The sequence below is a fragment of the Botryllus schlosseri genome, chromosome 2 (assembly GCF_051294905.1).
Source record: "Botryllus schlosseri isolate E-star chromosome 2, Bs_hap1, whole genome shotgun sequence".
NCBI classification, from domain to species: domain Eukaryota; kingdom Metazoa; phylum Chordata; class Ascidiacea; order Stolidobranchia; family Styelidae; genus Botryllus; species Botryllus schlosseri.
The window spans coordinates 15,370,798-15,394,325 of NC_137237.1; the positions used below are offsets into that span (position 1 = coordinate 15,370,798).

A 23,528-nucleotide genomic window follows, 5' to 3' on the forward strand; every position below is an offset into this window, starting at 1 on the left:
ATGTTTTTTATTGTTTTTTGTTTTTAAAGCAATGACGTCACGAATATTCAATTGTGACGTCATATGGGATTGACATTGATAATTGAAAATATAGGGTAAATATAGCTTCTTTAACGAAATTAACCATCTATTTTACCGCACCACGACCTGACATATCGATCTCGCCTTCCGACATATGCCACCTTTTTACTGTCCTTTTATATTATCTTCCTTTATTTTTCATTCAGTGTGCACTGTGCAGTGTGCATGCCTACTTTTTATATCGCCTAGGTCAGGGGGGTGTCTGATATCGAAGACTACTTCAAGTCGTTTCGACACCTTCTTATCTTTCATTGTATCGCAGAGTCGCAGTCTTGTGGTGTATTGAAATGATGAAATTATTAGCAATAAATTGAATTGAATTGAATTGATACTGTCTTTGTTATGTCAAAATATATAAAAGATCTAAAATAAGTTACAGTTTGGGTCGACAGTTGCAGTGAAAAACACAATTTTTCCACGAAGATTACGGGAACTGGGCTATATGGCAGGAGCTCCTTGACCAAGAGGTGTCAAACCCAACTTGATTTAAGTTTGGTGTATAATATCCTGAGTTACTGACCACATCTAAACATAGCTTTGCGCCATGGATAATCCAGGTGTATTATTACGTGCCTGGTAATCAGAGGTGGTCAGTAACGAAGTACTTTCACTTTTTTGAAGTACTCAAGTAGTTTTCCGCTACTTTGGTACTTACTCAAGTAGATCTAATGTACCGCTACTTCTACTTCGTAATATTTTGTGGTCTACTTATTTACTTTTCGCTATTTTCAGTTTGTCAAGTAGAAGTGGTTTAATCCTCCATTCAAGAAGATAGCCTGAGAAATTTCGAGGGTGCTTTGACGGAGCATCAACATTTAATTTTCATAAAAGTTGAGTAAAGCCCAGAATTTTCGTCGCGCACAGTGGATATGGAGTGACCATATGATTTCACGAAAGTAATGGTGAATATATATATATATTCACCATTACTTTATATATAATAAATTGTCCAGTACAAAACATATGCCTAGTTGATCGGCGGCTCCTTTAAGCGAAGTTCGATGTTCGTCGTATCTGCTGCACTGGACCAAGAAGTGTTCGATTGATTCCTCCGAGTAACAGGTTCCGTTCACACCGCATTGTCGCCCATATGAAATATTTCATCACAGGATATATGGCCCATCACAACGTTTGAAACTGATGTTTCGCAATCTAGAATTCACTTATCATATCGTAAACTAGCAGTCCACGGCGTGTCCTAATCTGGAAAAGAGGACTCTGACTTTTTCAGCTTTAGACCTGATTTAGCATACCACTTTTGAAACTTTCTGGACTAAAGACATGAAGTAACTTTTCCGCTTTTAGAAGTGGTATTGGGATGTTGGATAATCCGATTTGTGCGAATAATTATCGAGACGACCGATTTCGAATCGTAGGTCGAGGCCGTTCACAATTCCATTTGTGTGCCTTGGAATCAACTTTTATCAAAATACACCAACCAAAACTCTGTCAACAAAAGGAGTTCGTGTATCACCTAAAAATAGTACATTGAACGCTCTCTCATTCGAAATTTCATGCTGGTGACGTCATATTTTGTGATACGATTGTTGATATACAATGTTCTTTCCAATTCTCTACTAGTTGCTGACGATTACCCCTGACGAGTGTCAGCCGAAAATATTCGGGTTCATTTCAATATGAATATACTATTTAATTGTATATTGAAGTTCTGTACCTCCAAGAAGCTCTTCAGAAGTGGTATTTATATTTTTCTTTCAATTCCCATCATAATACTTTGGGTTCTAATTAGTTTCAGTTCTTTTGTCTGGAGAGCATATATGTTGAAGTATTTAAGCAACTGTAGTAATGCCTTTAATTTCAGGAGATAAAGCTACACAATATGGCATTTCTACGATCCACCATATCTTTTATTAACCTTTACTAATCGCGCAAAGTGTTTACACCGTATCCGATACAACTTCTCCGGATTGCTCTTCAACTAAACTTCAGGCCTTATAATATGGGGGAGGGCGCCAATACCATGATATTTTGTAAAACGGGCTGTTCGAGTAAACAGAGGACTAGTATCGCATTTCCGTATCAATCAATACTATCATTTTCATTCCATGATGCGGACGAATGCTTATGCTGTTGAAAATTGGATACATCCCGGTATTCATCAATATGAATCAAGCTCTGCACTTTTCGCATAGCTCAATTTGCAGCTTTTGACAATCCATGCGAACTAACTACAGCCGTTGTTACAACTACTTACTTACTTGAGTAGATTTAAAGTTAGTCAATTCTACTTTTACTTCAAGTAGTTTTAGATTGCTTATGGAAGAAGTACTTCTACTTGTACTCGAGAAGATTTTTTTCGACGCTACTTCTACTTCTACTTCAGTAGCTTTCTTGATCACTTTGACCACCTCTGCTGGTAATAATATGGATTTCACCATATTGTCACGTAAACAAGACACGGATTATATTCTCACCGTGTTCTGGGACTAGGCGTTCCATAAAATAAGCCCAAAGTGAGCTGGAATCCCTGGGTGCTTGATGAATCTGTCGCAGAACGAAAATTCTATACATATACCTTTTTGAGCATTATAATAAGCAATTTGAATCCGTCATGTGCAGAGATTGGTATCGCTTCAAAATCAAAGTGATGTTGTTATAGCATGATAAAAACATCCGATGGTTTGCACTGCAAAGATAATTTCTAAATTTAGTATAAAAGATAGCCGTTTCAGGCTACAGAGATGTTGCATTCTGGACACGATTCTAAAATACTCGACTTCGATTGAAATCATATAGGATTGGAGAAGGAGTATTCGGCTAATTTTGCCTGACACGATTTTCGCGTAAAGGCCTTTGTTTAAAACACTGTTCAAAATACCATTTGTTTTAAATGCAACCCTATGCCCGATACTGCAATGATCGCATAAAGCAGAGAAGAATATATACCTTCACGTTGTGTTATATACAGAGGTTGTCAGTTACGAAGTACTACTTTTTCAAAGTACTCAAGTAATTTTCGTCTACTTCTAGTATTTACTCAAGTAAATCTAATTTTTTCTCTACTTCTACTTAGTAATATTTTGTGATTTACTTTCTTTTCGCTATTTGCAGTTTGTAAAGTAGAAGTAGAAGGCAATTTCAGACCAGCAGTTAATCACAACATATTGTTACAGAGGTCCCCGAATCGGGCCATCGAGTGTCTCATCCTTTCCATCGTTTTTATGTCAACTAGTGCACCAGCTAAACAAGTTGTGTGGGATTTTGTACAGGAGCTTATAAGGCAGGGGCGTCCAACATTTTTGGTAAAGGAGCCACGTTGTGGTGTAGCCTACCAACGATTGCGCGTTGATGTGCGTCGTGTTGATGAGCTTATTTCCAAGGGAACTCTACCCTTACCCAGAAGTCAAATAAATCTGTCTAAAATATTAAAATAATATAGGTCTACTTTATGTTAATTTATGGAAAATTTGGCAAAAACTTGGCTCACGAGTCAAGGGTTACTGTATCCGCAGCCAATATTATCGAATTCCCATGATTGAATAATGTGCACTAGTCCAAACATCGTCGCATATTTGCCAAACTCTTGTTAGTTGAGTTGTTGAAATGTGGACTCTTGATAATCTCGAGACTCAATATGACGTAACAATAAAATATTCTTCATAAATCAGCTGCTGTCACGGTACTCGCTTCCGAAGTACATACCGTATCTTTCTCTGTGGAAAGGTTTTTTTTATTTCGAATCCGTTTTAAATTTTGGATGATAATCTACAATCTGTATTAATTTATTGGTCATTTATAGTCAGATTCTTCATGATATAGAAAATTTCACTCAAAGAAGAGAATTGAAGCTGGCAACTTAAATTGTGATTTTGGCTCCCTGGCAACTCAGTCAGCTGATAGATCACGTGACAAATTGTGATGTCATAATAGCTATTGAAATAAAACGGAAAATAATTTTACAGTATTTCATTGTCGAGTAGTTTTATCCTTGTGAAGAGCCTCTAATAATTTGATAGCGATGTCGTCTTATCGAATGCGCAATTCTTGCCCTCGTAGCAGGTAAATTTTTTTTAATCCTTCTCTTATATGCATGAGCTGTGGTGGTGTTGCGGCCAATCATTAGGTGACAGTCGGCATTTAGCTCTGCGATTGCTGCAGAAATACAAGTAATGTCATGTTCATTGTTCATTCATTGTGACTTACATTCGTACTGAGCTAACGGACGGCAGATCGGGTGGCAGATCTACACTATTATGTTCATGCCTTACAGTCACATCCAGTGAACCATAAGATATAGTCTGTTTGGAAAATAGATTACATTCAAAATATACATTGATTGTTTCTAAGTTTCAAGATTTGTGCATCATGCTGTTTCAGTGCTACAATCCGTCGTGCTAAAGATGCCTTTCCGTCATCTTCGATCGGTTTCCATTTTCCTCTCGTGGAACAGGATAACTATGTGAGTTGAATAAAATGTCATACTGCATCTCATGTATCCCTACTAGGCATCACAAATTTTTTCTAGATTTCCTCACACGGAAAATATGTGAATCCTGCTAGTTTCCAAAACTTCCAGCCCATTGACAGAGATAACAACGTAAGTTTGTATTGCTGTTTGCCAATATGCAAATGGTCACCAAGTAATATTGTTTTTAGCGTCTAAAGAAAGCTTGGAATAGTTTGGTATCCTGCATGAGACCATTGTCCTGTATGCCTTGCGCAGTAAGCAGTGTTAATCTCCATTGAATATAATTATCACATGCATTTACACAAATCTATTCAATTTTTAGCGAGAACAACCTGTGCCAAAAAATTATCTTGAGGTGGGATTTCATACCATTCCTAATCATTATGGAGTTTACTACTCTCACTTTAATAGGAAAAGGAAGAGGTGGACAGCGAATATGACTCTCGGAATTTGCCGTTCTTGACATTAGTTAAAGAGTATCTTGCAATCGAAGAAGTAAGTTATTTTAGGATATAATTTAGAATCATTCCACTTTTTTACACTTAGGCCTACGCCAGATATCAATAGCATAGTGAAACCACGGGATGACATACCGGTAGGCTCTCTATGGTAGTTGCTAGGCATGCCATATTATGAATTGGCAACGATGATGATGAGACATCAATAAAAATATATAGAATAAATAAAATTTAGTAGTAGTTCAGTAGTTTAGTATAGTTGATGGGAACCCATTTTGCGGACCCCACTTAACGGCACTTCTTTGCTGGTCCCATTTCACTCAAGGCAGCACGTCACTCACTCATGGATCCATGCTATAACAGATATTAACATTATTTTTTTGACACCTTCCAGAATAAGATTGCTAACGAGATGAAGGATGTGCAGCGGAACCATAGAAATTCATTCAAAAATGGTCATGACCGAATGCTGGTAAGAGGATTATTTAAGTTAAAGTCCATTATTGAAAAAATTGAGCATGTATATCAATCTTGCGGGATTTGACCTTGTCGATTAGAGGCAAACAGGACGAGTTGTCCGTAAATTCCAGTGGCACAAGTTCAGGAAAGAGTATTCGAGTAAGGATTCAATCAATTCACGTATATCTGTTTACCGACCGTGTAGATTTGGGTGCATTCAAAACTAACTAGAAATACTGCATTTGTAAGTGGTGGATGAAGATATCCGCAGAACAACAATGTTGATAACAAATTTGATTTGGTATCATCATGGACTGTTTATAGTTATATCTTTGCAGTCTTCAGCCTGTCTAATGTCACTTTTCATCAATATTGCTGATTCAACTCCATCATTTTGCAGAAACAAAAATCCAAGTTTTCAAATTCGAAACAAAGGCTCCGCTATGAAGTAGATCTGTGCGATAACAATCCTCATGTTTCGCGTAGAAATGTCATTGAAATATCCGAGGTGTCACTTTGAGTATTTCCATAGAAATTATGGCCCATGGCATCCAAACAACACTCCGTAGAAGTGTAATTGAGCACAACTAGTGGCTGACACACGAGAGCAAGAACATTGATAACGAAAAGAGCCATTTTACCACTTGGGTAAATTTTGAAACATTCTATTTAATGCGAGGATTTGGAGGAACGGAATCTGAAACGAGATAATTCGTTGAGGGCATCTGACTCACCTCAAAGTCAGATTGTGAAATCTCGTGTAAGCTCCGTGTAGTGTCATTTCCTATTTCATTAAATTGATTGATTGATAACTATTAGCTTTCTTCATAGCACATCAATACTCTTCTGCAGATACCTATGTTGTTAATGTATAGAACATACTTTTGTTATCAATTCTGTTTATCTCAGACGATTCAACGAGATGCGCTACCCAACTCCATATCGTATAGGTTTCTAAAGTCATTGGGGTAGATATCTGTGTACACATAGGGCCATACATGTACCGAGACATACATATACTTTAAAATGTATTAAATGGAATAGATATATACCTTGCAGAAACGAACGGGGGAGAGAAGATCAAAGCCTAGATCAATCCCGACGGAAGAAACTAGTCAGAGAAAAGTGAGTTAACTATCAAGTGTATCTGAAAGACTCAAATTATTATATTATTATTTTGCCTCTTTTCAAGACTGGTCGTAAACCCGGTAAAATGATATCTGAAGATATTGCTTTCACCGAATCTCCATTGGATAACATGAGACAGGAATCCTTGGTATGAATTGAATTCAGCTCATTATGTTTTCAATGTAATGAGCCTGTTGATAACAGGCGTTGGGGAAACAACATTTGAAAGTCAGGGACCAAGGTGATCCGAACCAGATGTCGCATCCCACCAACTCTGCTCTGAGATCTCGAGTAAGTTTACTTTTTGTAATATTGGAAACCCTATTGATTAGTGATGTATCAGACTTTAATGATATTGTATTTGCGATGGTATGTTCGATCAGCAATATTGTCATACACAGTTAAGCTACCTAACAACCTTCATACTTTAATTCTCACGCCGTGAAAGTGATGTTATCTATATTGTTTAGAAGTCAAAACCAAGAAAGAATGCTAATCCCGAGTTGATTCTGCACGAGGGCAATGCTTGTCTTCAGGTACCCATTAATTTTGAGTATTGAGGACTTGAGGTGAGCTATGTAATTATTTTGAAGAGGGAAAGAAAATGTGGTAAATGGGTGCTAGAGAATGATAACGTCAATCAGTCACCGAGATCTATCACCAGAAAAAAATCTGTGGTATGCATTTGTTACAATAGTTACTGGAACATTTCTAACACATGATTTCTGGTAGCAGGTATTGGTGGTGCATAATGAGGAAGATTTGAGACGCATTCCATGTCGACTTGAACCTATGCCTAAGCAACGGGTATTTGACCTATTTTGAATATTTGTGATGTAATAGGCCTGTTGGATACACAAGATTTCATTGCAAGTTGATCTACATTTCCGATTCCATACATGCATCTTGAAATTTAAGTCAGTGAATTTCCTAATTGTGATTGCATTCAGCTAAGTTTTGAATCAGATATATAGCAGTACAGTTCATTATTAGTAATGGTTAAGTGAATAAGTGTGCTTGATAAATATTTAGGTACAGTTGTTTGTTGTTTTATGTGCGCTTCCAGTAGCCTTCAATACTTTCTTTGCTTGAAAAATTCCACAGAAGTCAAGATCTGAAAAGAAGCGTCGACCAGCGTCTGAAAAATGCCGTTCGAAGAAGAAAACCCTGCAACAGGTATTTCGACTTTCAAACACGCTGCAAAGTCTTGACAATGATGCTATCTATTCATTTGCAGGAGATATCGAATTCAGCAGACGTAGCAGGAAGGCAGAATCCAGTGAAGAAATCCCAGTCGGATATTTCTGCAAGCGTGGCTTTGGTCAGAAAATGCGCAAATTCCATTTGAGCTTCCTTTGTAAATATATTTGATTAACGATTCGTTCAGATTCCAAAAATAGAGCAATTGGGGAGCTGCGAGTATACCAGATATCCGTCTCCACCTCGACATAAACCAAATAACGAACCCAGGGTAAGTGAATTTGTATTATCGATTGCCTCTTTTTATATATGCTGATCCAGATGGTTTGCAGCTCCTTTGAGGCTAGCAAGCAAGTACAGCGGGTCTATCCTTTACTGAGTTGCAAATTTCTAAGTAATTGTAAATAACTTTACAGAGGAATGTGAAATACAGAACATTGGGTCATGGGGACAATGCTTGTTTGCAACAGGTATCATTTTCCTGATAGATAATTGAATATGGATTGATTCTCTATCGTTTTCTTATCAATTTAGAATGGTGGAAGGAACGTTTCGATTGAAGGAATCAAGTATAGGAGTCGATCCGTGTCGAAGGTGATTGTTTATTTTCATCCGATTATATGCGCCTGTACTCACACCTTATCACATTTCAGGATGCACACTTGTCTCGCGGTGATCTCCTCAAACAAAGTTCATCGCCACAACAGGTATAAACTGTCATGCTTATCACTTGGGTTGGAATCAAATAAAAAAAACTACGATGTGACTATAGGCTGAAAGTATATTTGCATACACCCCTGTTTCTCTGTGATAAAATGTAACTTTCGAAGCTTATCACACATTTGATAAAGTTGCAAACTATATAACAAATTTGATAGATCATTGCATTTCATAACTCTCTCACTTCACAGGTTGAACCTGTTGCAGTGCGTAGTCTTGGAAGTGACATGGGGGATATGCAAGCAAAAAAGGAGATGAGAAGAGAAAAGATGCTCAAAACAAGCAAAGCTCCAAAACAGGTTGGATATTGTGTTGTTAAGAATTTATGTTGTTTTGCTGACTTTACTGATCAACTCCTGAATGGTATATAATCAGCAATTCTGCGGTGCAGAATGATTATTATTCACGCAAAATTTCAAGACACTTTTCAAGCTTATTTGGAGCTAGGCTGTTCAAAATCGATACACTACTCCCGATCTATTTCCTTCTTTTCCTCCAGGATCAACATCAATTTTGGTTCGATGAAAATAAAGACTCTCTCTCTCTCTCTCAAGTTGAAACTGTGGAGCAACTTGAATTGAAAGATGTCTCGCTGAATCCATCTGCCAACTCGCAACAAGATATGCATGTAAGCTTTTCTAACTATCTCAAGTTTTTCTTTACAAGTCAATGAAGTGTGTTAATGCTTCCTGTGTCTTTGCATGGTATCAATTGTGGTCGCCTGTATTGATTTGTTCATATAATTTTACTTATTGACCGATCCGAATATACAGTTATTTGTGAAAGATAGCGCGAACAAATCTTCTAAAAAGATCAAGAAGCGTAGTAAATTACTCCTACCGGTATAATGACCCCTATTTTCACCAGAAATCTAAAAGTTGCATGATTATTATATTCCAATAGGCATTTTTGCAATTGAGTTTGGACACTTTTCAAGCTCTTGTTGACACTAGTCTGCTGAACAATCACACATTTTTCCTGATCTAGTCCTTTCTTTTTCTGCAGGATCAAAGTCATGTTGAAATTGTGAAACAACTTGAACAGAAAGATGTCTGTGGAAAGTCATCTGGTAACGCTCCACAGCATCCGCATGTAAGCTTTTGTAATACTATCAATTTTTTTAGTACAGGGTAATAAAATGTGTTATTGAGATTTAGAAAAACCTTTTGTCCGACATATGTATTCGAAGAGTTTTGATTGTACCTGTATTGCCCTTGTTGATTTGTTCATATGAATTTACTTATAGACTGAGCCGAATATAAAGTTATGTGTGAGAGATAGCTCGGACAGTTCTTCTCCTAAAAAGATAAAGAAGCGTAGGAAATTACCGCGGCAGGTACAATGACCCAGATTTTCCGCAACAATCAATGTATACTCATATAACTCCTTACAATTTTGGTTGAAATGTATTCTCAAATAGATTTTATTTGCTGGCAGGCGCACTTTCTCTCGGTAGATTGGTCACCATGTTAAATTTTATGAACTCGCCCGCTTTTTTACCAGCCATGTTACAGTAGCTCGATTGTTTCATTTCAGGATCTTCAAAATAGTGAAACGTTTGAGAATTTTGGATTGACATACGTCTCACCCAAACCATGTCGGAATGCTCCTCAGGTTTGTATTGTAATATTTTCAATGTTGGGCTTATCGGTGAAAGATGGCTATTTTTGATTCGATATAGTTCAATGTTTACATCGCAGACTATGTATTTCAGGCAGAGCCTGATCAAAAGTTGGAGGATAAGGCTTGCATCAGCGATTCCTCCACGAAAAAGATCAAGGATTTGCTAGATATTGAAACACTTGAAACCTCAAAGACATCAGAACAGGTAGATCACCATTCATTCGTTTTGTGTTTATAAATGGGATATATATTATACATATATTTTCAGGCTGACGAAAGTTTAGAAGGTTCAGATCTTGTTTTAGAAGAAATCGCACAAGAGATGGAAGCAAGCATTGTAAGATATGGCCCGATTATTTTGCACTATAGACCTATCTAGATTTCGTGTTGATAATTTATTCTTCGCATTTCAGACTGAGCTAGATCGAAAGTCTAACGATAAAGTTTGTGTAAGCGATTCGTCGATAAAAAAGGTCAAAAGCTTGACAAATTTGAAAGCATGTGACACCCAGGATACACCGAAAATGGTAGAATTTCCATTCGTTCGTTTTATTTACTATTGCTATAAGTATATTGTGCATGTGCTTCCAGGTTAACAAAGTGTTCAAAGATTCCGATCTTATTTGGGAAGAAATTACGCAAGTGATGGAAGTGAACCCTGTAAGATATTGGCTGTCTTTTTGACACTACAGAGCTATCTAGACTTGCTTTATCGCATACTTTATATTTCCGAGTTATGAACTGGGTCAAAAGTCCAAACAAAAAGTTAACATTGGCAATCCCCCGATGAAAAAGATCAAGAATTTTCCACATTTTGAAACACGTAACATCCAGGAAACGCCGAAACCGGTAGAATGATCATTCTTCATATTATTGTTTGTTTGTTATTATTAAGTATGCGTGGTTTCAGGTTGACATAGTGTTGAAAGATCCCGATCTTATTTTGGAAGATGAATGCAATTCTTGGGTGAGTGAAATTTTGCTTTTACCTTATTCTGTCGCCAGTTACTACTATTATTTCGAATTGATTGTCGTAAATTTTCATGCCGCTATGTCATATATATTTGAGCCGTTTTATATTTATTAGGACCTGTCCGACGATGAATGTGAAGATCTGACCAGGCTTCCTGAGTTTACTGCAGCAAGAACGGAAAAATTCGAACCAAAGCAGGACAAGGCTGATAAGAAATCCGAGGTTAGCATTTTTACTTGTTGTTTTCACAGGATATTTGCGGTATTCTCAGCTAGTCGGCGCTCGAGATTGGTGTGAACTATATGCAAATTTGCTAAGATTTGAGGCGTCGACTTCTATCAGGGTAAATAGAGTACGTAAGGTTTTTATATGAATTTTGTCAACTATGAATACTTCATTTTGGTTTGTCCGACTTGCACTGCTTTTTCAAATGGTTATGATTTCATAATACTTGTGCTTCTACTTGTCAGTTTCCAGTATTTTAGTCAAGACTGGATCTAGAATGTTTACTTTTTACATAACCCGAAATCTCTGCCTTTACTTTACGACGTTCGTGCTGGGACCGTGCCTCGAATAATATTCTGAGATACGTCTCGCCGTTAGAGGCCGATGTCGATGATGACAACTTTTCGGAACTTTTGAAGTCGATCGAAGAAAAGTTGCTGCGGAAAACGCAACCAAAGGAGCAAAACACGGCGGAAAGTAGAGGGGAATCCAAAACCAGAGTTTCGGATGATATAGCAAATAGCGGAAGCTATTTACCAGAACAGGTACTCATCGCGCAACGATTTAGTACATTTATAATATTATTATTGTATAATAATATAGTAAATATATATAAATATATTATAATTTATTATGGTTATCAAGGGACACCATTTTTTCTAATTAAAAAGAAGATTGTGCGTGCAGAAAGAAATTAAGTGCTTGAAAGTTGTGGAAAACGTGAAAACTTGTGTAATCGCAACAGCACTTTTTGGTAACATTTGACAACATTTTGTTCGATTTTAAATCGCCTCGAGTCGATGTCTGAATCGGAGCATTTTAGCAAACTCCGACTCCACCCTGTATGGATCGCGGACACATGAGCATGTCACACAATAGCATGCGGAATTTGAGCGTGTGGTTTAACGCTAGGGGCTTAGGGTTGGGTTGGGGTTATGTTTAGGGGTATTTTGAAAGTATGATTGGAGTCAGGGTTCGTTCTGGGGTTGGAGTTCGGGTTATTTTGGTTTATCAAGTCACATGGCAAAGAGTTGCATATTTGACTCCAGCCAGAGAAAATTTAAGGAAACTTCGACTGCACATCCCTGGTTGAAACACTGGAATTTTGGAGGGCAACTCTAAACGGCGGAACGAGCGGACTGCGGAACTAGCGGAACTTGCGATACTAAACGTCGGACCAAGCGGAACTGCGGACCGAGCGGACCGTAACAAAATAGCTCAATACTAAACGGCGGACCGCGGAACAGCGGAATCTGTAATACTAAACAGCGGACCGAGCGGAACTGCGGACCGGGCGGACCATGAGAAAATAGCTCAATACTAAACGGCGGAACAGCGGAACATGTAATACTAAACGGCGGAACTGCGGACCGGCGGACTATCACGAAATTTGCAATGTAAACGGCGGACTACGGATCAGGCGCATCTCGTAATTTTCTCAAGTTATCTTTTCCTGGACTTTGTTGAAGCTTATATTTTCCTGAAAATTTTGTCAAGTAGTTTTATTTTGTCAAGTAATGTAATTCTTCAACGTCTAGTTATGAGTTACGACACAATTTTACTTTATTCCATGTCGTTTTGTACTTTATATGTTTTGTATTTCTAAAATGTTGTAAACTTTTAATGGTCATGCGGGGCCTACGATATGAATATCGTAGGCTCCAGGTCATGACATTGTAATCTGTTGACACCGGACCACAGTGTCATTTCTATAATAGAACTTCTATTAGCAATTTCATCATTTCAAAAGACTGCAACACTGCGATACAATGAAAAGATAGGAAGTTGTCGAATGGACGGGAAAGATAGCGCAGTGGTGAGCGCTCACCAATCTGGCGGACTTGGATCGATTCCGGTCGGAGGTTTATCTGGGCTCCTGTCCCCCTGCCGTTGCCGTTCTTACGACGACCAAAAACGCCCAGTAAAAGACCCAACGAAAGAAAGCACCCACAAGGAATGGAAAGAACCAGCAGTATAAAGGGCCTCAACAAGTTCAAGATCGAAAAGAACTGCGTGACATCGGACACTAGGCCCAGGTGGATGCCAGATTAAAAGGATCGCCATTGTATGCGTGTCGTTTGACATCGTCCTATTTGTTCATCACTTGGCATTGTGTCTTATCGCATTGTACATTGTGTGTGACTACAGATGATAAATATTAGGCTTACCATACGTCCTCTTTTAAGAGGATTTGTCCTCTTTTTTGACTTTTTTGAAAGTGTCCTCGGAGGACGCCCTTTTGTCCTCTTTTTTGAGATTTTGTCCTCTTTTTTGAAAATTTAGGCAGATTTAGAGCAAATTGACAGTGTTATGCCGCAAATTAGCACAGAACTGACGCTCCGGCGGGCTTGCGGAGTGGAAAACGCTGATTTTAGCTCTGAGCAGAAGTGATGACCTTTTTTTTTTTTTTTTTTTTTTTTTAGTCATCCACCTGGCAATGTGGGGTAAAAAATGTTATTGAGCTCTGAGCAGAAGTGATGACCTTTTTTTTTTTTTAGTCAATCGATCACAAAGTGGGAAAAATTAACCGGTTTTTCAGAATTTTACTCCGGTTTTGCAAGTTGCAAATTTCTGAAAAAGTGTCCTCTTTTGGGATTTCCAAAATATGGTAAGCCTAATAAATGTAACCCAACTATATTATCCTCTTATCGTCCTGGACTGTGGTAATCAGTTTACACCAGGTTACACAGATCAAAGGTACTTCATCTGATGTCCCCGTGGGAAAATTACGTCATTTTCAACTAAGACTGTGAGAACCATAAAGGAAGTTGACCAGCGTAGTAGCAGTGACATCCATAATCTGACATATCTTCAAGCACTGATTTAATGAGGCGTTCGCAGTTTCACTTTACGTTCAGTTCGTACTTACACCTGCATGGCTTAATCTTTGAGACAAGCATATTCATCTTTGTCTGCTATTACATTTGTTCAGTCAGTCCACGATTTGTATTTGGGTAAGCTGTCGTCTGACCCGTCGTTTTCATTGAAAAATCCATCTGGGATTTGTATACGAAGCTGTTATAAGTTTCCCTTGCCAAATTATCGTGTTCGAGCAACAAAACTACTTACTACATGTCAGAAAGCAAACAGTTGGTATTTCAACTTTAAATTAAACGGTTTATTTTGATATAGTCCAGAAACGTGACCACTGAAAAAGTGAGCAGATGAAAACCTACTGGCATGTTACAAAATAAAAAGTGCTTTCCTTATTTAGCTATAGACTAAGAGCACCATCACCGACGTGATGGAAACATCCATCGAAAAGAGAGCATCAGAGTTAGCTAGTTACATTTCATTAAAATTACTACTCAAGTAGAAACAATTAAATAGTATATTCATATTGAAACAGGGTGACAAGTCAATCTCACTTTTATAGTCTTGACTCGAGTCAAGTCGAGTCATTTTCAATTCACCAATGAGTCAAGTCCGAGTCCAAGTCAGCGAGCAGAGGGTCGAGTCCGAGTCATGGTATTATGACTCGAGTCCGAGTCCAAGTCATTGTGTTGACTGCTCAGTTTCCAGTTGAAGTCTTGTTAAACCTACTTTTTACAACTCTACTTGGTGATATCGAATGGTTCGCATTGATAATATAAAAATTTTGCTCACTTTTAGCAATTTCTGGTCGCATTTTCAAGTACTCGTACCAGACGAAATCCCAATAGTGTGATTACTTTACTATTCTTCGAAATTACAATGAATTGTCGAGACATATGACATGGTTCGATTCATGCGTAATGACTCGAGTCCAAGTCGAGTCAATACACAAATTGACTCGAGTCGAGTCGAGTCATTTCCGTATTTTCATAAAATGACTCGAGTCATCGGAAAATCGGGACTCGAGTCATTACAGCACTATATTGAAATGAACCGGAATATTTTCGGCTGACACTCGTCAGGGGTAATCGTCAGCAACTAGTAGAGAATTCAAAAGAACAGAGTATATCAACAATCATATCACAAAATATGATGTTACAAGCACCCTAAGCACGTCCCTAAATCAGCATATTCATTAGAACGCGCTCGGAGAAAAGCTCACCCTTGACTCATCCGCTCAAGATCAAAAGCCATAAATTCTGCAATTGGCAAACACTTGTTGGATAATCCCGCCCGATAATTCTGTGTCACGATTGTTGATATACGCTGTTCTTTTGAATTCGCTACTAGTTGCTGACGATTACTCCTGACGAGTGTCAGTCGAAAATATTCAATTGTATATTGAAGTTCTGTACCTCCAAGAAGCTATTCAAGTAGAAACATACATAGAAATTTCCCCTCGATCAGAGATAGTCGTTAGGGCCTATATACCAGGTTTGTGGTGTGTTCGTAGAGTACTGCATTGCAACCAGGACATCATGTTTGGGGTATGTTTGGAACGTGTTGGTACTGTGTTGCAACCCGGACATCATGTCTGAGGTATGTTTGAGGTGTGTTCGTACTGCAGTGCAACCTGGACATCAAGTCTGGGGTATGTTTGGGGTGTGTTGGTACTACATTGCCACACTTGAAGACACCCCATAGTTACCCTAGACAAGATGACCTTATGTTCGGTATGCTCCTTATTGCCAAAATGGAAGGCACCCTTTCAAAAATTAGGAGAATTGTGACATTTGCGAGTTGCGTCTGATCCGTGGTCCGCTGTTTACATTGTGGTCTTTGTAGTAGTCCGCTCGGTCCGCAGTTCCGCTCGGTCCGCTGTCTAGTATTGCAAGTTCCGCTAGTTCCGCGGTCCGCTCGTTCCGCCGTTTAGTATTGAGTTATTTTGTTATGGTCCGCTCGGTCCGCAGTTCCGCTCGGTCCGCCGTTTAGTATTGCAAGTTCTGCTAGTTCCGCGGTCCGCTCGTTCCGCCGTTTAGTATTGAGCTTTTTTCTTATGGTCCGCTCGGTCTGCAGTTCCGCTCGGTCCGCCGTTTAGTATTACATGTTCCGCTGTTCCGCGGTCCGCCGTTTAGAGTTGCCCAATTTTGGATGATAGCAACATAATCTGTCACCCTTTACGATGCCTTGTCTTCTATTCTGTCACAATCCGCTCACGGCAATCGGTTCCATTCTAGGATGCCTCCGACGCGGATCCGTTTGATATTTCTGACATTTTTAAGTCGGATGATGAGCCAAAAACGACGAAAAACAAAGCTCTCAAAAAACGGGATAACGAGATGGATTCTCAAGATCCCGAAAAACAACCGGTATCCGACGATGAGATACCAAAAGGCGAAGCGACGATCCTCGGGATATTGGAGTTTCAAATGAAAATGGTGAGGCTCATATCTTGAAGATTTAGATGGGGGTAGAGATTGACGATTTTTTGCAATCTTCTTCTACAGAAAGAGGCGCGTGGTTTGCAGCTTCAAAAGATGCAGGAGAGGTATAAGGAACTTGTGGTAAGTAAACGAAAGGAATTAGATTTCAAACATTAAGGTTTTTACGATGATTTGATCCCAGATCATGTTTGATCGGTCAATACTTATACTGAATTTACATGCTATTGTGCCCAAAATTTTCATGAAAATGATACCAGAGAATACTCGGAGTTGAATGTGTAGGTCTACTAATCGCATTTGTCAGGTTTCATCATTTGTTATTTCTCTTTTTAGGACGAGTATAAAGAAATCGTCAACAAGAAGGTGAGTGTTTGATGTGACCTTTGTAAGACTTCTCGCAAACGAGTGTTTCCGTTTTCAGAAACGACCTGATAAAGAAAGCTTGTGCTCTTGGTCGTCAGCAATATCCAAGGTGACCTTATTGCTCTTGATATCATCGATACTGATATAGTCAATTCACTGCCTCGGATGCTGATACGTTGAATATTTATCTTTCATTCTATGGCGGATCGCTGCGCGATCACGAATACAAATGTTATCCTTGTCCATCAACTTCGGAATAGGCTCCCATTGGCCATTAGCACTCGAATGATTCACTGGCTTTTTTATTTCGCACAGCCCAATTGTTGATTTTGGTATGCTAGAAATATTACAAAAAGTTGCAAATCATAGCAGCCTATCCCACTATTTTAACGGTTTGGATGTTTATGATATAATCAGTTTCTTCTCTTTTACAGGATACTACAGACGATGACACTGACGACCAGTTATGTTGGAGTGAGCCTGAACCGGCTAAACCAATAACAATACAGGAAATTATCGATGCTAAATCTAATACGGTATGTGAGACGTTGCTGTCATTTATTGCTCGCTTTGTCAAGCAATATTCTTTTTCATTTTAGAGAGAAAGGTACGGTCCAGTATTTGAACTTATGGAAACCAATTGCAAGACAATTTATGTGAGTATCATGAAATAATAGTGAGATAATTTGAGAGGACCGCGGAATAATATCGACTCCAATATATGACACCAAAATTTGATTTGGTGATACTACTGAAACCTACTTGTGTACACTAAAAAAGTAGAAGTACTTCATTACTGACCACGTATGGCGCAATCTGTCCGTGAGATCATTTGCTGTAGTCTTTGATTAACTGTGTTTGTCGATTTGCAGAAGTTTCAAAGCGATTTGTCGTTGGAAGACGACACATTAGAAAATACGACGAGCCATAAACCCGCGAAGGAAAATGAGGGAAAATATCAGTCCATGTCTGGAAAGGACTTGAAAAAGGCGCTGAACAAAGCTCTGAAAAAAATCAATCACACCAAAACAGCCGAATCAATTAAGACGAAAGAGGAAAGTGACTTTGTGAAATATCAGCAAAAATCGGAGAAGAAAAAGCAAAGACGTCTGAAGAAAATGAACAGCGAGGGAAGGAAGGCTGGCTGGCGGAAAGTGGAAGAATTTCTCCGCGCCCAAGACAAGGAAGATAAAAAGAAAATGAAAATAGAGCAAGAGATAGAAAAGGAGAAGGCGAAAGAGCAAAAGAAACAGGAGGGAAAAGAGAGAAGGAAGCAAGAAAAAGAGATGAAGAAGGAGCTCGAAGAAAAGAGAGAGGCCGAGAAAGAACGGCGCGAAAGGAAGGAGAGAATCGAAAAGGCCGCGGCACGGCGGCGTAAAGAGAGAGAGAAGCGAGAGAAGAAAGAATCTGAAGTTGACGAAGAATCGGAATCCAAGCACGTCGAGATTCATCAATCTTTGTGCAGGATGGAACATAAGCTGATGCGGCAAGAGAAACGACGAAGCAAAGTGCCGGTGGAGTGGCTCGGCCTTACGGATGGTGAGACTTTTGGACTATAGACCCTGCGTCGATTTTTAGTTATTTTTCCTACTTACGATTTTTGTTCCTGCGCAGGCTCCAGATCAAAAAAGAAACTCAGCGGTCATAATAAGAAAGAGTGTTCCAGGCCGCAAGACCCAAACTCCTCCCGCAGGGCTTGGGAATGGAGTAAGGATCCCGGTATGTTTTGATTTGCACCGTCTTTATCGCCAATGTCTAGATCGGCCGGCTCAAAATTTTTCGAGTCACTGCCCCCTTATTGAGCTCGACATATCTTTATCGCACGAAATCCAGTACTGAAAGCAGTTCATATCTATTTGCAGCAATTAGTAGAGTAGTTTTGTACGTACACTATTTCTACTTCGACAGTTTTGATTTAGAAATGCGAATATTGGCATACTTAATTTTGTGTAGCAAAAAGTAGGGAATCAGACCACCTTCATGAGAGGTTGAATCGGCAGATGAGCCCAGGTCCAGGCAGGCTGTATAGCTCAAATGTTTCCCTATACAGAGCACATTTGGATAGGTGAAAACAGACTAAAGCCTATCACTGCACCATCGATGTCCTTGAATTGGCTCTTAAAAACTTATTAACGCGTACACTTTCTGTGATACAGTAGTAATTCGTAATTCGATTTTTATTACAATTTCGTTCTAAACCTATGATTTGGTGTTACAGTGCTGCCTTCAAATACCGAAGTTTCTTACACTCCAGTGGAACCTTTGAAGGTGTTTGAGCATGGAGAATTTGAAGAACGATTGATTGCTACCATCAAGACTGGGATTAAACTTGTCATTGCGAAGCAAATGTGCTATAGTAAGTATAAGCCCAGTTTATGAGGATGTTGTTATAAAATAAGTGTTGGTACTTGCTCATATCTACTTGAAAATAACACATTATCCTCGAGTACTTCCGTGTTCTATATTGGTCGTCGGTTATTTTTGCATGGTTTTCGTCATCTGGAATAGTTTATAGTCTGGTGATTCCTCCTGCTCTATACTTACTGTAACTGTGCATTAGGGTTGTCCATAATTTGGAAAATCTTACAAATCCTCGGTTGTAATGTCTTATTCGATAGATTATTGATAAAAAACGACACTGAGCCTGAAAGAAGCTCACAGAAAGGCCGTTAAGATTTCGTGCAAAGCGTTTGAAAGTAGCTGCCGAAGAATGGGCGTGTCACCGACCATAGAACGGCGAGAAGACTAGTAATCAAGAAACCACGGCTCTTGATTGGATAATCGGCTATGCTTCAATGACCACGTCAGCAGCAGCTTGCTGATTAGGTGAACAAGGAGTCTGCTACTGGCGGCGATTCTGAAAGCGCATTGTATGTAGGTTGACAGATAATGATTTAGGATTAATTCAAGGTATCTTGAGGTACGAAATACATGATGTACAAACAACAGCTGCTTCACAAAAACGTCTAAAGCATGACTGCTTCATTGTGAAGGAAACCGCTGTAGCCTATATGCCTTGTTTTCAACGAGGGAAAGCATAGGCGCTTATGCAAGTGGCGACGGATTCCTAGTTTCAGAAATAATATATCATTATTGAATGCAAAGATAAAGCTTAACAATGACACTATAAGTTAGGTGATCTTATTGGGCTCAGGTTGCAGTACATAGTTGAAGTTTTGAATGCTTTAGCGATCGGCTGAATCAGACGGTTAGGCTTAGCACTCATCAGATGTTTGCAGCAAATTGAATTCACTTGTAAATGTTTTCAAAGTCCCTAATGATGTCGCAGAAACGAGGTTTAAATGCAAGCACAGGCCCTGCTTAATATGATATGCAAACTATGCTGGATACTATGCACTATGCAGCATTGTCTGTGTTTACCTTTACACCCCTTTTCTGCGCGATTATTAAGGAATTTGACATATCATATCCAGCATATTATGTGCTTACTTTTACGCCTCTTTTCTGCGTCATCTTCAAGGACTCTGACAACACTTGCAAGTGAATACAGTTTGATGCAAGCATCTGACAAGTACCAAGCATAACCCGCTGATTCAGCCGACCCTTAGAGCTTTCAAAACTTCAACTATGTACTACAACCTGAGCCCAATGAGATCACACAAACTATAGTGTCATTGTTAAGCTTTATCTTTGTATTCAATAATGATATATTATTTCTGAAACTAGGAATCCGTCGCCACTTGCATAAGCGCCTATGCTTTCCCTCGTTGAAAACAAGGCATATAGGCTACGGCGGTTTCTTTCACAATAAAGCAGTCATGCTTTAGACGTTTTTGTGAAGCAGCTGTTGTTTGTTCATCATGTATTTCGTACCTCAACATACCCTTAATCAATCCTAAATCATTATCTGTCAACCTACATACAATGCGCTTTCAGAATCGCCGCCAGTAGCAGACTCCTTGTTCACCAAATCGACAAGCTGCTGCTGACGTGGTCATTGAAGCATAGCCGATTATCCAATCAAGAGCCGTGGTTTCTTGATTACTAGTCTTCTCGCCGTTCTATGGTCGGTGGCACGCCCATTCTTCGGCAGCTAGTTTCAAACGCTTTGCACGAAATCTTAACGGCCTTTCTGTGAGCTTCTTTCAGGCTCAGTGTCGTTTTTCATCAATAATCTATCGAATAAGACATTACAACCGAGGATTTGTAAGATTTTCCAAATTATGGACAACCCTACTGTGCATCCTTTTGTTACAGGCCAAGGACGGGAATATAAGAAGTCTTACGCATCGGTAAGATTAAATTCTTTTATGTATTTTGTGATTTCCGACTTGCAGAAACAATTTGCATTCGATTTCAAAACATCTGACAAATCATAACTTATTAGGTGTCGGTAATGATCTTGAACGATTTTGGACGAAATTATATATAAATTCTCATAACTAGGCTAATATGAATTCCATTGTTGTGATGTATGGATGTAATATTGCTATAATTTTGCCTTTCAGAAGCACAGCTCAAGGGACTGTTATCACACACGTATGTATATTGTTGTTTTCGTGAGCTATTCATTTTGAAAAACGGAATCCGTAGTAATCTCCGTCCCCGGAATTGGTTGACGCAAATTTAACTATTTCGACTTCCCTTACCACAGGTCTGAACATTGACATACCTAGCAATGTTCTGAAGTGCTCGGAAAGAATGCAGCTTCATGACTTCCTGAAAACTTGCGACAAATGCAAGATGGGCGCACTCAAAGGATGGAGCATGTTATGGGACTATAACGCCTGGTTTTATCCCAGTATACCTGGCAGTACATGTAAGATGATATCGGCGCAGTGGCTTCGAAATTGCCCTGATATTTTTTAATTCTATTTGTTTTATTACGAAACGCTGCACACTTTTTTGACCAAATATTTGGAATTTGGAATCAACTAATCGCATGAACAACATATGTTTGAATACCATTACGAATTGTGTAAATTCCTCGGATTTTGACTGTCCTACGTAACGCTATGTCGTAATCGAAAAATAATAGAATAGAATGTTCTGCAAACGAAATATCGTATTTTAGTGTAATAATTGTTCCCTTTGTAAAATCTATGTATAATCTCAGGCAAAATCGTTCCTGATATAGACATCAAATCTGCGATAAAGAAAACCAAGTTATCTATTGACGAATATGCTGTCGTTACCGCTGCCAAAGTTATGAAAGGGTTGCACGAAGCGACAGTAACATGACTGTAAGTTTTACGCTGAAATTTCAATACTGAGATAACAATCTTATACAGAAGTGATCAAGGCAGTCGCTGTTGCTACTCAAGTAGAAGCAAAAGTATTGCAATAAAATTATGCTTAATTATAAATAAGTAGAGGTAGCTATTCTCAGCACAGCAAAACTGCTTCAAGTGTCTAAGAAGAAAATGAAAGATTTGACTAGAACTCAATTAAGTAGGATTTAAAGGTAGATTTGGTTGAGGCGTTGCATACATTAAGAAGTAGTGTGAGTAGGCGTGTGTCGAAATTGAAAGTTGCATCTTAGCGCCTAATTTAATCTGAATGAATTAATTGGAGACACCCAAGGCATTTTGGCTCATTTCCTACCTCACTATCGTAATCGTGTGGGGTCTTTTGAAATGATAACGATATTTGTAAAACTTAAAAACGCTCAAATCAGTTCTATTCTACCGGCAAATCATTATCGGTAACGTTGCTTCAATATCGTTCTCTTGTTTTTAGAATCGAAATTCATCTTCTAAGTGCAGCGGACGACGTTACCAATTTCACCTTATTTCTTTGTATTGCTATTTTGCCAAGTAATAAAATGTATTAAAAAACTTGTTCAGCCCTGACGTAGCCAGAGTAATGAGTGTTACCAGGTGTTTTTTTGCTTATAGGAATTTTTTGCTGCTTGGACATTGCTGGGCTGTAGTGTGCCAGCTGATATATTTTGACGGCATAGGAAGTTATATCTTTTCCGTGGCATTAACGTTTATCAGATTAGCCGGTACCATTGCTGTTGTATCTAAGTACCTTTACCGCATGCAGAGACTTGATGATTATCGGGATATGGGACTTTTCTAACGATATGCAGAGATTTGACGATTGACCCATCTGTACGGAATAATCTTCTTGATTGGTACACGGATGTCCACGTTTATTCACTATAATCCTTGAAAAGAGCGCTTAAACCGAAGAGGGGGGGCCTGGGCGACCGCCCACCACAAAAGCCACCACTGCGGGGAAGTAAACATGAGATTCTCTACTACCATGCTGTTGTTTCTTAAACTCCCATGAATCTTTATATTTCATACATTTGCACTGAATTCGGAGTTCACATCGCACTGATTGCAGTCGCCGACTGAAACATACAAGCCATTATTTATTAGGCTACTTAACATGCGTTACCTTTCTTCGGATTTTGACCCGTACTATACCCAAAACGTCGGCGTGTAGGGTAGGGTTACCATACGTCCTCTTTTGAGAGGATTTGTCCTCTTTTTTGAAAGTGTCCTTGGAGGACGCTCAAATACCTCTTATGAGATTTTGTCCCCTTTGAGAATTTTGGCTCAGCAAAATATTAATGTCATTTCAAAACACCACAGAACTGCGATACTATGAAAAGATAGGAAGGTGTCGAAACGACCTGG

At 38.9% G+C, this 23,528-nt stretch overlaps 5 protein-coding genes across 5 annotated transcripts; all 5 read left to right on the top strand.

The window, feature by feature from the left end:
* The first annotated feature begins 3,977 nt into the window (after window positions 1–3,977).
* Window positions 3,978–4,973, top strand: LOC145433830 (uncharacterized). Its single transcript, XM_080311083.1, has 5 exons — window positions 3,978–4,101; window positions 4,420–4,501; window positions 4,568–4,639; window positions 4,699–4,764; window positions 4,833–4,973. Exons 1-5 carry the CDS (start codon window positions 4,061–4,063, stop codon window positions 4,971–4,973), a joined length of 402 nt encoding a protein of 133 aa, XP_080167209.1. The 5' UTR covers window positions 3,978–4,060.
* A 532-nt stretch (window positions 4,974–5,505) lies between these two features.
* LOC145433788 (uncharacterized) lies at window positions 5,506–8,350 on the top strand. The gene is made up of 11 exons (XM_080311043.1): window positions 5,506–5,586; window positions 6,487–6,552; window positions 6,620–6,703; window positions 6,760–6,846; window positions 7,026–7,091; window positions 7,149–7,232; window positions 7,288–7,362; window positions 7,660–7,876; window positions 7,943–8,026; window positions 8,172–8,225; window positions 8,290–8,350. Exons 3-9 carry the CDS (start codon window positions 6,641–6,643, stop codon window positions 8,005–8,007), a joined length of 657 nt encoding a protein of 218 aa, XP_080167169.1. The 5' UTR covers window positions 5,506–5,586; window positions 6,487–6,552; window positions 6,620–6,640; the 3' UTR covers window positions 8,008–8,026; window positions 8,172–8,225; window positions 8,290–8,350.
* LOC145433861 (uncharacterized) lies at window positions 8,077–10,844 on the top strand. Its single transcript, XM_080311116.1, has 13 exons — window positions 8,077–8,109; window positions 8,172–8,225; window positions 8,290–8,349; window positions 8,409–8,462; window positions 8,667–8,774; window positions 8,975–9,103; window positions 9,481–9,567; window positions 9,722–9,811; window positions 10,012–10,089; window positions 10,190–10,303; window positions 10,367–10,435; window positions 10,512–10,625; window positions 10,690–10,844. Exons 1-13 carry the CDS (start codon window positions 8,077–8,079, stop codon window positions 10,780–10,782), a joined length of 1,083 nt encoding a protein of 360 aa, XP_080167242.1. The 3' UTR covers window positions 10,783–10,844.
* On the top strand, window positions 10,810–12,061 carry LOC145433877 (uncharacterized). The gene is made up of 5 exons (XM_080311130.1): window positions 10,810–10,947; window positions 11,009–11,065; window positions 11,186–11,293; window positions 11,677–11,841; window positions 11,984–12,061. The coding sequence occupies exons 1-5, from the start codon at window positions 10,885–10,887 to the stop codon at window positions 12,059–12,061; spliced, it is 471 nt and encodes a 156-aa protein (XP_080167256.1). The 5' UTR covers window positions 10,810–10,884.
* Window positions 12,062–15,700: 3,639 nt separating this feature from the next.
* LOC145433887 (uncharacterized) lies at window positions 15,701–22,719 on the top strand. Its single transcript, XM_080311140.1, has 15 exons — window positions 15,701–15,709; window positions 16,348–16,548; window positions 16,618–16,674; window positions 16,888–16,917; window positions 16,976–17,026; window positions 17,352–17,453; window positions 17,517–17,573; window positions 17,790–18,456; window positions 18,532–18,636; window positions 19,136–19,273; window positions 21,136–21,170; window positions 21,387–21,417; window positions 21,533–21,697; window positions 21,995–22,121; window positions 22,618–22,719. The coding sequence occupies exons 1-14, from the start codon at window positions 15,701–15,703 to the stop codon at window positions 22,117–22,119; spliced, it is 1,773 nt and encodes a 590-aa protein (XP_080167266.1). The 3' UTR covers window positions 22,120–22,121; window positions 22,618–22,719.
* The last annotated feature ends 809 nt before the right edge of the window (window positions 22,720–23,528 follow it).

Bases quoted from the DNA above. Each gene is read 5' to 3' on its own strand.
- LOC145433830 (XM_080311083.1), top strand. From the start codon at position 4,061: ATGTCGTCTTATCGAATGCGCAATTCTTGCCCTCGTAGCAG. The intron at 4,102-4,419 runs GTAAATTTTTTT...ATGCTGTTTCAG, and splicing joins AATTCTTGCCCTCGTAGCAG to TGCTACAATCCGTCGTGCTA. The intron at 4,765-4,832 runs GTAAGCAGTGTT...TTCAATTTTTAG, and splicing joins TGTCCTGTATGCCTTGCGCA to CGAGAACAACCTGTGCCAAA.
- LOC145433788 (XM_080311043.1), top strand. From the start codon at position 6,641: ATGATATCTGAAGATATTGCTTTCACCGAATCTCCATTGGATAACATG. The intron at 6,847-7,025 runs GTAAGTTTACTT...TATATTGTTTAG, and splicing joins ACTCTGCTCTGAGATCTCGA to AAGTCAAAACCAAGAAAGAA. The intron at 7,877-7,942 runs GTCAGAAAATGC...CGATTCGTTCAG, and splicing joins TTTCTGCAAGCGTGGCTTTG to ATTCCAAAAATAGAGCAATT.
- LOC145433861 (XM_080311116.1), top strand. From the start codon at position 8,077: ATGGTTTGCAGCTCCTTTGAGGCTAGCAAGCAA. The intron at 9,104-9,480 runs GTAAGCTTTTCT...CTTTTTCTGCAG, and splicing joins ACTCGCAACAAGATATGCAT to GATCAAAGTCATGTTGAAAT. The intron at 10,304-10,366 runs GTAGATCACCAT...ATATATTTTCAG, and splicing joins CCTCAAAGACATCAGAACAG to GCTGACGAAAGTTTAGAAGG.
- LOC145433877 (XM_080311130.1), top strand. From the start codon at position 10,885: ATGAAAAAGATCAAGAATTTTCCACATTTTGAAACACGTAACATCCAG. The intron at 11,066-11,185 runs GTGAGTGAAATT...TATATTTATTAG, and splicing joins AAGATGAATGCAATTCTTGG to GACCTGTCCGACGATGAATG. The intron at 11,294-11,676 runs GTTAGCATTTTT...TCGCCGTTAGAG, and splicing joins AGGCTGATAAGAAATCCGAG to GCCGATGTCGATGATGACAA.
- LOC145433887 (XM_080311140.1), top strand. The intron at 17,027-17,351 runs GTGACCTTATTG...TCTCTTTTACAG, and splicing joins GGTCGTCAGCAATATCCAAG to GATACTACAGACGATGACAC. The intron at 17,454-17,516 runs GTATGTGAGACG...TTTTCATTTTAG, and splicing joins TCGATGCTAAATCTAATACG to AGAGAAAGGTACGGTCCAGT.